The sequence below is a fragment of the Ananas comosus genome, linkage group 23 (genome assembly GCF_001540865.1).
Source record: "Ananas comosus cultivar F153 linkage group 23, ASM154086v1, whole genome shotgun sequence".
In the NCBI taxonomy this organism is placed as follows: domain Eukaryota; kingdom Viridiplantae; phylum Streptophyta; class Magnoliopsida; order Poales; family Bromeliaceae; genus Ananas; species Ananas comosus.
The window spans coordinates 835,228-848,595 of record NC_033643.1 but is presented as its reverse complement, the minus strand read 5'-3'; the positions used below and the strand labels follow the sequence as shown (position 1 = coordinate 848,595).

The following is a 13,368-nucleotide window of genomic DNA, read 5'->3' as shown; positions in this document are numbered from 1 at the left end:
ATAATCCTGTAAAGAGCTTGCCATATTTGAAGCTGCCATGAACTTGTAACTAAAAATGTCCATTCTGCTCGTAGAACATGTATGTTAGCATATGCCGAATGGGACTTTAGTTCTTTTATCTGTTAGCCCTAGTATATTGGCCTCTGCGTCGTTGCTCGAGTCTTGCCAATAGAAATATCTAAGGCTCAAACAAGGAGGTAAATTTTTGGGATGTTCCACCTCTTGATCTTGCTTTATTATCTCGTTCTTCTGTAGACATGCCATTCAGCTGCTATCACCTGCGAGCATCGTCGCAAAGACTAATGGAAGAGATAAGATATGCAAGGTAACATTTATTCAATTGTTTTGAGCGCATTTCTCGACTAATCTTTCTGGAGAGCAAATCGTAATTAAGGTTCTCTTCATTATTATAACCCATCTCTCTCTCTCTCTCTCTCAGGCTGATCTGGAAGAAGTCAATTCCCTCTATCTAGATGCTAAGTCTTCTGCCAGGCTTCTCCAGGAGCAGCAGGAAAGATACATTTCTTGATTGCGTGCTGTCACTAAATATAATCTGTGAGTTAGCAAATAGCGCAATATTATGATGAGCATATCACCTTTCCTCTCTCTCTCTCTCTCTCTCTCTCTCTCTCTCTTTTTCTCCTCCTTTTTGTTGGGACTAATTATAACTTGGTAACATCCAAGTACATTCTATGCTTTGGCTTACAGAGGGTTCACACTAGGATTGACAGATTCAAACAATGTGGGGATGGTTGCTTGTTGCATGCTTACTGATGTTGCTAATTAAGTTTCCCAAGTTTTGTTACGGCACTTTGAAAAACGATTACTGTGATTAGATAGACATTTCTGTTTGGAATTCAATTTTCATCAACGTATCTCTAGTGATATTAAATCAGTCATTTTCACGGAAGGTAATAGTCAGGAAAACAAGTTTTCAAGTCAGTGGTGTTTATACTTGTAACTAGTAGGGGTTAGTCTCTTTCCGCAAGTAGGGCATCAAAATATTTTTGAGATGATCAAATAAATGCAACAATCTTTGCAAGGTCTAGAGTTTCTGAAAGCCTGGCGTATCCAGAAGTCCCATATGAGTCAGCCCAGGAAATGTTAAAGCCTGTCAGCATCATCCTGAATTACTTAAAAACCAACACAGCAGGACAAAGAAAGATAAAAACATATTAACAGCAAAATCATGAAAAATGACGAAAGGAAATAATGTATAGACGTAGACAGCATTTGGCCAATGCTTCCAAATCAAGTAAATTCATTCTTGAGGAGTTTTTCTTCTTCTTTGTACAGCGGTAGCCTTACATGTCATCGCCGTGTTTCATTATCAACCCCGATAGAGCATCACCTTTGCTTCGGGATTCTTACAGAATAAATTGGGAGTAACAAAACAAATAGAGCTGCTCAGTTCAAGTAGCCATATCTTCTATGGTCTTTTGTAAAGAAAGGGTGCCGAAGAGCTTCCCGTGCTTTCATACGTTCGTTAGGATCGTAGCGGAAAAGTCCTTGAAGAAGATCGATTAGATCCCCAGCAGAATGATCCACATGCTGCATTACCAAGTTCTGCAAGAAAAGCCCAATTTAATGAATTCTCACAATATGAAGTAGCACAAATCTGACCTACACAGTAACAATACAATTGGAGGAAAATTCTGAATTGTCATTTACCTACGTAGGTTAAAATCCAAATTATAAGCACCCTTCTAAAACTCAATTTGTTACCAATAATACCTTGTACTTTTGAAAATCCCTTATGTTTTGGGGGTATACAAGAAAATTTTAAATTTTATAGGGGCATACATGATTTTGGAGGTCTATATATATATATATATATATATATAAAAGAACCCCAAAAATTAAAAAAATGGGAATAGAGGCGGAAAGAATAGGGATTTCTAGTGTAATATTTACTTGGAGACGAGGCAACTTCCAAACTGCTCGCATGCTTTCCCTTGAAGTCGCCCCTTCAGGCCAGTCCAATCGCATTCCTCGCCTGAAATATTTCTCAGCACGCCGGCTGCCACGAGAGCACGAATGAGCAAGGGATTTGCATCTAAAGATGATAGGAAAGCCTTTTCCAAGTATTTAAGTATGCAATATTTACGTGTGATCATGTTATGAAACAGTTGAAAAGGGTTTCAGTTCATACTCAGCTCTAATGACCATGTGCTGGGGAAGCGGACCGAGAACCTTCTCCATCATAGCTAGATGCTCTAGATTTTCATGGGTTTGAAAAAGTGCTTCGCCCTGTTTTTTGCCCAACCAACAATCAGTTATAGTAAACACATTAAATGCATCGATTAGAGAAGTTCAAAATTTGTTGGACATGATTTAGTCAGGTCCTCAAGCAACATACTGGTTGAGCCAGCATTTCCATAGAAACAAGTAAAAAAGAACAAACGGACAAACATGTAATTAATTCCCTCGTTGTTAGTACAAATCACCAAAAACAAATCCTAGGAGGACAACAAAACAACTGAGGAAACTACAAGTCTACCACAGCTTCATCATCTTCTGCTACAAGGAATAAGTTATATGTTTCAAAAAAGGGCTATGTTGCTAGTCAACAATTCATCAGTTAGCACTTGTTACATGAGTGATTTTGACGATAATGGACAACTACCAAAGAAGCAACCAAAATGGTCATGCGAATGTTGAGTATACTTTCTAACTTAGTTTTGTGAGCGCTAAAATCTCAAGGCACCAGATAAAAAAGAGTGACTACATGGACGGAGATAGAAATCAGCGAAATCAGAATATGACCAGCAAAGATGAACTCACCGAACAAAGCTCGACAAGAATGCAACCCACACTCCATAAATCACAAGGGTAATTCCACCCAAGTCCTAAGAAAGAGAACCAAAAAACAAAGAAGGGGGAAAATCATAAGTAAATAAATGAAAGCACATACAAAACAGAGTAGAACAAATGTTCAGAAAGGAAACATCTTCTTTTACCAAGAATGACTTCTGGTGCACGATAATGTCGAGTTGAAACAACATAACTATGATCTTGGTGCTCAAATGTTGTACTTCCAAAGTCTATTAACTTGATAGCACTAGACTTTGGAAGGTTTTTAAAAAATGATCCACCCTTAGCAGATCGGGACAAAACCTTCAAAATGAAAAAAAGGAGTTAAGGGAACTAAAGATACTCCCCTGTGTGGAGAAGTACAAATGAGTCAATATTCCTAATAAAAGGAAAGCACTATGTAGATAAGTTGTCATAAATCTATAAAGCATAGAGATATTGTCACTAATTAGATTGAAAGATAAAAGTTAACAAGAAAACAACCATTACCTTATAATCAGGGACCCTAATACAATCCGAGGAGACAAGAAGAATGTTTTCTGGCTTCAGATCAGTGTGAATAAGCCGCAAATCATGCATAACTGCAACAAACAAAGTGTAAGGATCATTTAAGAGAAGGAAAACAGGAAAAGTTTGTGCCTCTCAGTTATAATATCCATAGATCTATGTCACATGACTAGAGAAAAAAACAAAATGGAAAAACTAAAATGTTCTCCCATAAAAGCATGTTTAGTGAGTAGCCCTCATAATATTGACTTCTCTGACTGTTGAAAAAAGAGAGGTGAAAAGGCATTAACCCCATACATGCAACAGACTCCAAAATTTGTCTGCCAAGTTCCCTGACTAGGTCAATGGGAAAAGAGCGGTAGCTATTCTTTCGGAGAAAATCATACAAACTCGGTCCAAGCTTCTCGAATACCTGTTGGAATAATTAAGTTCAAATAAATTTCTAGAGAATCAGAACATAGAATGATGCAAATTATAACAGATACACATATACTTACAATACAAATATGATTACGATAGTCAAACCAATTCCGTATTTGCACACAACTGCAGAAATAGAACCACTTATACAAGTTCATCTTGAACTCCTAAATGTTTATTAGTACAATATGGAGGAAAGTAGACATACCGAGTGCCAGTGAAATCATGCTTTGCAAGTTTCTGGAGCACATCAATTTCAATCATGGCAGCTTCGCGGTATTTTTGAAGTGAACGCACAATCTTGATAGCCACTGTTTCTTTAGTTTCGAGGTCCCAACATTCCACGACTTGTCCAAATGTTCCTGCAGTATATACAATGCACAATACACTGTGAATACAAATAAACAGTAACCCAAGTCCATACATAGAGCGCTTCAAATTCACAAGGCCTTGACTTCAAAATTTTCTCCAGAATCTCTGGTGCAACCTTAAGCTGGATAGATAAGACAATTGATAAAACAACCGAGAACTATGACGAGAAACAAGCAGAACAGCGAACTAACCTTCACCCATCTTGCTGAGTATCCTATCTGCAAAGACAACAAAACAAGATATTATTGAGTAGAAACTGTCAATTGATATGTAGTCACAGGGTAAACAGAAAGGACCACATGAAAGGAGTGATTACAAATTACACCAGCTTAAGAATTAAAACAATAGTTTCTGTAGGCCACGAACAAGGTAAATTTAAAAAAGCACAATTGCAACAGCAGTACTTTTAGAACAACAATTAACAACTCCGTGATATAATTGCATAATTGGCATTGTAAACCATCTAAATTCCCTCATCTCAAAAGCCTAAAGTAGCTAAGTAGGGGACCTTATAACCCATGACTCCACCTCCCGAACAACAAAAGAAGGACAGAAGAATATCCATATATAAAGAAATCATTTGCACGATGATGAAAGAAGGATTCAAGGATTGTCACATACATCTAGGTGTTAGATTCTCGCCGATGGCGAAAACATAGTGGCCGTCCTTGTCATCCGGTCTCCATGGAGGAGATATGTTTCGAGGCACCCCAGTGTAATAAACCGCAGGCATAAAATGGTTGGTTATGGTCCCATTAGCAATTTCCTGACTACAATATATCATCTGCAGGGCCTACATACAAGAAGAACCCGTGCATATCTTCATAAGCATCACAAACACCAACCCAAAATAGTCAGTAATACGAAGAAATCAAATAAATGAACTTCTATCAACCATAAAATCCAATATTAAGCAGCAAATTTATTTGAAATTTCACAAAGTTCACTTTTTCCTTCGTTTTTTTTAACAGAAAAGTACCCCTAAGTGCGAATTATTAATTTTCCAAGCACGAAAAAGTAAAAAAAAAAAAAAACTCCCTGTAATTTATGTTTCCAAACTATATGAAACAGAAATAGCATCATGGCACCCCAATCAGATCTAAAATACAAATCACAAACTAACAGTGAAAAGGGATCTACCTCACATGCCCATTCTAACAATTCATCATCTAAATAGAGCAAAAGGAGGAAATTTGACCGGATCATGCAATTTACGGCATCTCAAATTGTTCATTTACAATACAAACCAACGAATCCCACTAAACAAACAAGCAATTGCGACGGATCAAGAGGGGAAACCAACTCAAGAGGAGGGGGAAAGCACCTTGGGAGGGGGAAGCGGAGGGGGCACATCCCAATTGAGCCGGGGCCTCTTCCTGGGGCGCTTGTCGACCCCCGGGTGCGCGAAATCGGAGATCCACTGGGTCTCCATCTCCAAATTGAAGCCCTAATTCGATCAATTCGGGGTCGAATTGGAGAACAGCGTCGAGATCGCGAGGCAAAAGTGGGCGGAAATGGGGTGGGTGGGTGGGAGGAAACCCTCGTCGTCGTCCCCGAGCTTCGAAACCCTAGTCCCACGATCGAAGCTAACTATAGTTAATGCTATGCGCCTCGACCCGAAGGAGCCTCTTAACCATAGTCGGAGGGAAACCGTTTCCCCTCGGGTGCGAATATTATGAGGAGCGCGTTTCCCGTGCGTGACTCATCAAACGTAAATTTGTATAGAGAACCCTCTAATTTCATCAAGTTTAATAGTTTCACTAGTTATTAACTTTTAAATTAGTGTAATTTCATTGTTAAGAGATACTTAAAATTATTAAATTTGATGAGCTCATAAATAAATTTGATAAAAATTTTTAATATTTTTTTAGCTACGATTACTTAATTTTAAAAGTTAGAAGGTGAGGGACTATTAATAAAAATAAATAGTTGAGGTGTTGTATCAGAATAGAATGTAGTTGAGGGGGTCCCTATAGATTTTACCAAATACATATCAATATATCCTGTGGTTGAATAGCTGGACCACCGAATTCAAGGGGTTGGTTTGGACTAATAAGAAGGGTGGGTGCAGATTTCTTGTAGACCCGGTGCACATGAAATATCCACCCGTCGGAGTATGGAGTGTGGACCGCGTTCATCCAATTTATTTATAGATTTATATTATTATTAATCTCCATTATTATAGGATGTGATGTGATCTGATGATCCGCTAAGTTAGTGGTTAAGATGAAGTCCATATTAAACTGGACAGCCTGATTCGACAGTTTGCAAGTGGAAAAATTCTAGAATGTATCAGTTATATTAATGACGTAGCGTTTTCAATCAATCAAATAATTTTTTTTAGATTTATCCTTTCCATTATAATCATAAAAAATACTTTTATTATACTCTTTTTTTAAAAAAAACATGTGATTGACTAATTTTTAATGATGTGGTGTAATATTGAGATTTATCCTAATATTTATGCACTTCAAATTTTAAACTTTATTATCCATCACTAATTCATCTCAAGCTGCTGCAAAATCTGCAAGAGACAGCAAGTTTTCGAATTAAATTATCTTTCCCTGTTTCAATTTCACTGGACAAAAAATCATTCTAAAGAAAATGAGATGTTTATTTTACATGAAAATTTTAGATTTGTTTTTTTGGTATTGTAGCAATAATACAATAGAAAAGTTCATGGAGTTGCTAAAGTTAAAGAATGTTAGATCATTAGCATTAATCATTAATCTCCAAAGCTCGAGCCAACAGAAATACGTAATCAATTCACTTAAAGCGTACGGATACAGTGACGCCCATAGATCTCAATCGTGACTCGGTTTAACCAACCTTACGCCACTTCAAACATAACTCAATCTAATCCAGTCTCACGTCACGACTAGTCTCATACCACTTCGAACATGATTCGGCTTAATGCAGCCTCATGCCATCTTGAATGTAACTCGGCCTAACCTAACCTTTCCCTTTATAGGACAAAATACTGGCCTCTTTAAACCAACAGAGTCAACAAGTAATGTGTCTCGCTGCGGACACTAAATGAGCTCCATGCAAAAAGTTGCTTCGCCCGAGTTCAGGATGAAATCGGCAAATCTATGTTCTCTACCACCGACTACTGAACGTTATTACGTCAAAAATCGGCCGAGAAAGCAATCTCCCCACCGACTTCTTCCCAATGGAATAAAAGCCTGCAACGTGGTCTGTCACACTGCAGGATTCAGAGTTATCAATGTAGCAGTAACAACGCATTGCGACATTCCACGAAATTTGAGGAAAAGCAAGCACAATTCCGACTCGACGGTCTCCACCAGTGGACGGCGGATTACTTGTAATCTATATGTCTAATTCATTTCTCTCTGGCCGCGGCAAATCAAGAAGTAAACAATGAATAACAAGAATAGAGAAGTCCATCGCCGAAACATTCAATCAAATAGAAATTGTGTCGAAATGAAATTTAAAAAAAGGGTATATATCTTATTTTCATCTAAATGTATGTATAACAAGAAAAGAATACAGCAGTTTAACATGTTTCATGTCTCATGAACTGTGCAGCCAAACTTCTTTCAAAATCATCTGAACTTTCTCTTACTCTTTCAAGTGTTAAATAAAAAAAAAAAAAAGATCTATTAATGGAGCTCCAAAGCAGGGGGAAAAAAAAATACTACTGTTCCTCATTTAAATCTGGCTTTATGAATCCGGGCGAGATATCCGGGAGATCCGAACCGTACACATGGCCCATCTTCGTCCTCTTGGTTTCGAGGTATCTCTGGTTCTCTTCTGTCACAGGGGATATAACAGGGACTCTTCCTACCACAGCAAGGCCGTAGCCTTTGAGCCCGATAAACTTTGCTGGATTATTCGTCATTAAGCGCATTGTTCGCACACCGATGTCTCGAAGGATCTGCCAAAGATGACGTAATTAAGCTAAAAGTGTAAGAAAGGATTTATGCTGAATTGTGTTTGAGTTTTGACATATTTCAATTTGATCTCCAAATTTTTCATTCTGAAATAAATTTTGGAATTTTGCAGTAAAGCATTTGAAAGATGATACATGTAAGGTTAATTTGTTAAGAACTTCTTTATCAAATTGTTTCAATTCTAAAGTAGAATGTAGTTCAATAGTGTATGTAAAGTGGAAAAACAAGAGGCATTTGCTTGAATAATTGTACCTACCTGAGCACCAATTCCATACTCGCGACCATCGACAGCCAATCCGAGTTCGATATTAGCTTCAACAGTGTCGTGCCCTTGATCTTGTAAATTATACGCGCGGAGCTTCTGCCCCAAGCCAATGCCTCTTCCTTCGTGGCCGCGAAGATAGACTAAAACCCCTCTTCCCGCTTTCTCAATCAGTTGCAACGCAAGATCCAGTTGATTGCCACAGTCGCACCGAGCCGACCCGAGGATATCTCCAGTTAAACATTCAGAATGAACTCTTACGAGAACATCTTGTCCATTGCCGATATCACCCTACAAAAGTTAGAGGAATCAAATTTTGATCTTGCATATGCGGTTCTAGAACATAATGAATTATTAGAAAAAAAAAAGAAGAAAAAAACAAACTTCATACCTTTACAACAGCAATATGTTCTGTTCCATCTAACCTGGATCGATAACAATAAGCTTGGAAAAGGCCCCATTTAGTGGGCAAACGTGAGACAGCAATTTTTTCCACCAGTTTCTCCCTCTTTCTTCTATACCTGAATGACGGGAGTTGAGGAGCAACAAGAAGTTTTTTGCACAATTTAAATCACACACATTCATAGTATTTGAAGTCTTTAATGAAAAAGAAAAAAAAATCTCTTATTACACCTATACATCTAATCTACACAGTTTTATATAGTTCCTTTTATTTTTTGTGAGTATCGTTTTCCAGATAAATACAATAGAGCTCGTCCAAACAAGTAGTTAGATATAAACATTACCAATTCTCTTCATTACCTCAATCATTTGTTCTTTAATCCTCATAAATCTCAAGCAGTTTACCTTCACTACATGTTTTTCTTTTCTTTTCCTTTGCTTCTATTGATGTGTAACTACCGCAGTGACCCTAGAATAATACTGCAGGGAACCAATTAATAGAACAAAACTTGCAAAAGCCACACATCACCTGACAAAGTACTAACCGTATCAGATCAGCAATTGAGATAATTGGTAAACTATATTCCGCAGCCAATTCTTTTAATGCAGTCCAATTTGCCATTGAGCCGTCCAAAGGGTCAACAATGGTCGAAAGAACTGAAACAGGTCGCAGCCCAGCCAGTGTAACCAAATCCACTGATGCCTCCGTATGACCAGCTCTCTTTAGCACACCTCCATTTCTATACTTCAGAGGAAAAACATGGCCTGGTCTCCTGAGATCTCCGGGCTTAGAATCTGGAGAAGATAGAGTAAGGATTGTCTTTGCCCTATCTGCAGCTGATACACCAGTTGAAGTGCCCACTCTGGCATCCTAAAATTGGTAATACAAAGGCTCACGAATAACTGATTTTAATACAAGAAAGATTGACAAGGAACATGGCTTTCATGGGCAATATACGCCCCCATAGTGACAATCATGAAAACAAAAAAGCCGATTCTTACCACTGTTACTGTAGAAGCTGCAGCTGAGAGGTCCTCGATTTCTGCAATTGGGGACATCATAGGAATCATCAACCTCTGAAGGTCTTCTTCCATCATACCCACTGAGACAATCCCAGAGCCATGTCTCATAATGAATGCGATAGCCCGAGGGTTTACTAAAGTCGCTCCCATAATAAGATCCCCTTCATTATCACCATTTTCATCATCTACAGCAATCACAAACTAGACAAAAATGAACGGTTAAAGGATGAAGAAAAAGCCAAATCTGTTCATGTCGGGAAAACAACAAAAACCAAAGCAATAATTTTTGACGTTAAGAACGAATTCTATCTAAAAGCATAAATCAAAGCAACAACTACAGCTAATCAAGCTTGATAATCCAGGCATTATGCTATATAATTAGATGGCCTGTTGGTATCTATTGGCTACAGAATTCTCATTTATAGGAATGAACAGTTGATTTCTTTGATAAATTAGCAAGAAAAACATTAGTCTTTGATTGGTTAACATTAGTCTTTGTTCAACCAATCAGCTTTAAAGTGGAGAAGAAACAGCAAAGACGGAAAAAAAAAAATGAAGTAATATGCTTACATTTCCGTCATGTAAAGCACTGATGGCCTCATCAATCGACGAGAAACCTTCTGAAGGGCAGTCAGGATCACCCTCTGCATCACTAACAAAGAAATCTATGGTTTCTTGCGTAATTTCAGCATTCACGGTACTCAACGAAGTGCCTGATCCACTAAACCCTCCAAAATGAGATCCATTATCTTTCCCCTTCAAAGAATTTTCCTGAAAATATTCCGGCCCACCTACCTCTTCTCCAATTGCATAACATTTCAACCTTAAGCAACCCCTTCTATTTAATCCATATCCTATACTGTGGAAACCACCAAAGCATTGGTGACAGCTGAAGCAATTCAAAAGTCAAGCATTCATTAGGAAAGGAAAAAGGATATAGTTTCCGAAAAAGATAAGAGAAAAAAAAAAAATTTGAGAAAAGCAATGCCCCCTTTCACCTTAAACTGATAATAGAATGAGGTAACAGTTTGGAGCTACGAAGCAAGCGATCCATTCACAGAGAGAGAGAGAGAGAGAGAGAGAGAGAGAGAGAGAGTATCAGAAGTTACATAGCTCTACAAAATGATTGTCTTCCATTATCTCTTTCTTAGTCACCTTCTTTTTCAGCCAGTTGGACTTATCTGCCCATGTGGATAACAAAAGCACTTCAAAGAGACGGAAGAACACTGACCAAGTATTCTGGATGCAGTAAGATGATAAATCCAACCACAAAGAAATAGACGTAGATGTGCATCAATCAACTTGAGATTTAATCTCTCTAATGCAAGTACGTCAAATTAATATTTTGCACATCCATACCATTGCAAACGACATATCCATACCGTTGCAAATGACAGCCACATAACAAGAAACATACTATTTCCAATTTCCACTCTTCCCCTCTTCTCGCCCCACCCCTCAAAAGAGAGAGAAAGAAAAAAATTCTTTACATGACTGGGGAAACATTTGATCTACAAACAGTACAAATGAATATGTTGCTACCGACGAAGCATCATTACCAGCTAAAGATTCACCCAAGCCTATATCAAGTTCATTGGCAGAAAGATACCAATAAGAGCTGATGGTCAAATATGTTAATTCTGAATGGTAATACAAAGCAGATGCATGAAATGTGAAGAAATTTATCTTCAAGTACTGTAGCACATTTCAAAATGCCAAGTATTCAAGATTGTAAGTATCCTCCTTTTGATAATGTAGACAAGCTTCCAGTGTGGTATAAATCTCATCACTTTGAGGGTGACTGCAATCTGCACTAAAGAATACATGGACCTTGTTTTGAATCTCTATCCAGCTGCAACCAGGAATCCTCTTCATTCCCTTCTCCTTTATTTCCCTTCTTACTATAGACACATTATCCCAGCTGCCTGCAGCTGAGTATATATTAGATAGAAGAACATACGACGATATGTCCTTAGGATCCAATATTTGGATACAATGGGCAACAGCCTCAGCTAGTTCTTTCTTCCCATGTATCTGAGAGCCGCCAATTAACGATTTCCAAAACCCAATTCCTGGTTCGAAAGGTAGATCCTGAAGAAACTTCCGAGCCTCATTAAACCGCCCAGCACGAGAAAGGAGATCAACTATACATGCATAATGTTCTGCTCTTAAAATCTCCGGTTGTTCAATCTTAGCCAATTTAAAGAAGGCGTAGCCATCATCCACCAAACCCGAATGGTTGCACCCGAACAGTAGACCAAGAAGTGTGACTCCATTGGGCTTCAAACCCAAATCCCTCATCTTTCTGTAAAATTCCAATGCCTCCTCTCCTCTCCCGTTCTGCGCAAAGCCACAAACCACCGCGTTCCATGAAACAATGTTCTTTCCATTATGCTTGTTGAATGCTAAGACACTGTCCTCCAAACTACCACATTTTGCGTAGAAGCTAATAAGAGAATTGCCCACATAAACATCGAGCTTATTACCCAAGAATTTAATGGCGGAAGCGTGAAGGCTTTTGCCCATGCCAAGAGCCGCTATATTGGCAGCTGCGGTGAAAACACATGGGAACGTAGATTTATTAGGCAGAACACCTTCTCTACACATTTCTACAAAGAGATTCACGGAGTCTTCATTGAGACCCACTTGGCTGCACCCACCAATTGTCGCATTCCACGAGACCACATTTCTCTCTGGCATGTCCCGAAAGAGAACAAGTGCTTCGTCGAACTTCTCATTCTTCAAATACCCACTGATCAATGCGGTGTAAGTAACAACATTCGGTTCCGTAGTGTCATAAAATGCAAGTTGGGCTTCTTGAATTGTCCCCAGTTTGGCATAGTGATCGACAAGAGAACTTGCGACAAAGACATTAGAATGGAAACCCAGTTTAATAACACCCGAGTGGATCTGCCTCCCGATGTTGGGATCTCGGAGACCGGTGGCGGAGTGCATTGTCGTGCCGAAGGTGAATTCATTGGGCTTAAGATTACTAGAAAGAGTGCGAGAGAAAAGGGAAACGGCATCGCTATGGCGATTGTGGTGGGCGAAGGTGGTGATAATGGCGGTTGCGGAGATCAAGTCCCAGTTGGGTATTTCATCAAACAGTTGGTTGGCAAGTGCGAATGCGCCGGAATTGCAGTAGGATTGAACGAGTTGGGAACTTTGGAAAGGGAGGGTTCCGGATTTGAGGAGGTAGGAATGGGATTGTTGGGTGTGGAGGAGAGGGAGAGAGGAAAAGGTGGTAGCTTTTTGCGGATGGCGAAGGTTTAGGTTTAGCTTGCGCCTTTTAAATACTGAGGGGATCATGTGTTATGGAAGAGGGATAATCGGGGCCATGTTTTTGATAAAAGTATGGTTCGCACGGGAGTTTCTAGTACCGTAACATGAACGTACTTAAAAAGCCAAAATTACTCAACGTGCACTTCTTATTATATAAATATTAGAGCCTCTTTAAACAGCTGTATTTAATAGCATTTTCTCGAAACTCCCAAATAGGCCATTTTTGTAACAAGAGAAAATTGCAGAAGTGCTTTTTACATATAGCCTATTGATATCCAGAAAAAAAGAAAAGAGGACCCAGTTTTTGCTGCTACAGATGCAGAACCTTCAAATCGTATAATGACCTGATTATTCAGCGAAAGATGGGATCAT

The 13,368-nt window shown here is 38.7% G+C and overlaps 4 protein-coding genes across 5 annotated transcripts in view; 1 reads left to right on the top strand and 3 right to left on the bottom strand.

Annotated features, from left to right (window-relative positions):
* LOC109728062 (ruvB-like protein 1) overlaps nt 1–820 on the top strand; it is a 104,716-nt gene extending 103,896 nt beyond the window's left edge. The window contains exons 12-13 of the mRNA XM_020258343.1: nt 256–325; nt 440–820. Coding sequence (XP_020113932.1) covers nt 256–325; nt 440–529 — 160 coding nt within the window. The 3' untranslated portion in view covers nt 530–820. The remainder of the gene's footprint in view (nt 1–255; nt 326–439) is intronic.
* LOC109728064 (serine/threonine-protein kinase AFC1-like) lies at nt 1,188–5,684 on the bottom strand. 2 transcript variants are annotated; one of them, XM_020258345.1, is made up of 12 exons: nt 5,438–5,684; nt 4,735–4,906; nt 4,305–4,331; nt 3,950–4,103; nt 3,819–3,867; nt 3,619–3,733; nt 3,304–3,395; nt 2,961–3,117; nt 2,785–2,849; nt 2,153–2,250; nt 1,915–2,020; nt 1,188–1,566 (listed from the first exon to the last, which is right to left on the bottom strand). In XM_020258345.1, exons 1-12 carry the CDS (start codon nt 5,543–5,545, stop codon nt 1,408–1,410), a joined length of 1,302 nt encoding a protein of 433 aa, XP_020113934.1. In that variant the 5' UTR covers nt 5,546–5,684; the 3' UTR covers nt 1,188–1,407. The 2 variants fall into 2 exon arrangements, with proteins under 2 accessions (XP_020113934.1, XP_020113935.1); XM_020258346.1 differs by having other exon boundaries at nt 4,735–4,933; nt 5,438–5,575.
* Nucleotides 7,559–10,820, bottom strand: LOC109728060 (probable monofunctional riboflavin biosynthesis protein RIBA 3, chloroplastic). Its single transcript, XM_020258342.1, has 7 exons — nt 10,713–10,820; nt 10,285–10,603; nt 9,694–9,915; nt 9,237–9,562; nt 8,681–8,810; nt 8,284–8,580; nt 7,559–8,011 (listed from the first exon to the last, which is right to left on the bottom strand). The coding sequence occupies exons 1-7, from the start codon at nt 10,766–10,768 to the stop codon at nt 7,772–7,774; spliced, it is 1,590 nt and encodes a 529-aa protein (XP_020113931.1). The 5' UTR covers nt 10,769–10,820; the 3' UTR covers nt 7,559–7,771.
* Nucleotides 11,007–13,252, bottom strand: LOC109728059 (pentatricopeptide repeat-containing protein At5g42450, mitochondrial-like). Its single transcript, XM_020258341.1, has one exon. The coding sequence runs from the start codon at nt 13,021–13,023 to the stop codon at nt 11,422–11,424; it is 1,602 nt and encodes a 533-aa protein (XP_020113930.1). The 5' UTR covers nt 13,024–13,252; the 3' UTR covers nt 11,007–11,421.

What these genes read in the sequence shown, in the direction of transcription:
- LOC109728059 (XM_020258341.1), bottom strand. Translation starts at nt 13,023, where the DNA reads ATGATCCCCTCAGTATTTAAAAGGCGCAAGCTAAACCTAAACCTTCGC.
- LOC109728060 (XM_020258342.1), bottom strand. Translation starts at nt 10,768, where the DNA reads ATGGATCGCTTGCTTCGTAGCTCCAAACTGTTACCTCATTCTATTATC. An exon ending in GTGCTTTACATGACGGAAAT is followed by an intron (nt 9,916 to 10,284) that starts GTAAGCATATTA and finishes ATTTTTGTCTAG; the next exon opens with TTTGTGATTGCTGTAGATGA. An exon ending in AACATATTGCTGTTGTAAAG is followed by an intron (nt 8,581 to 8,680) that starts GTATGAAGTTTG and finishes TAACTTTTGTAG; the next exon opens with GGTGATATCGGCAATGGACA.
- LOC109728064 (XM_020258345.1), bottom strand. Translation starts at nt 5,545, where the DNA reads ATGGAGACCCAGTGGATCTCCGATTTCGCGCACCCGGGGGTCGACAAG. An exon ending in TTAGGGTCCCTGATTATAAG is followed by an intron (nt 3,118 to 3,303) that starts GTAATGGTTGTT and finishes TTCATTTTGAAG; the next exon opens with GTTTTGTCCCGATCTGCTAA. An exon ending in CACATGGTCATTAGAGCTGA is followed by an intron (nt 2,021 to 2,152) that starts GTATGAACTGAA and finishes CTCTCGTGGCAG; the next exon opens with CCGGCGTGCTGAGAAATATT.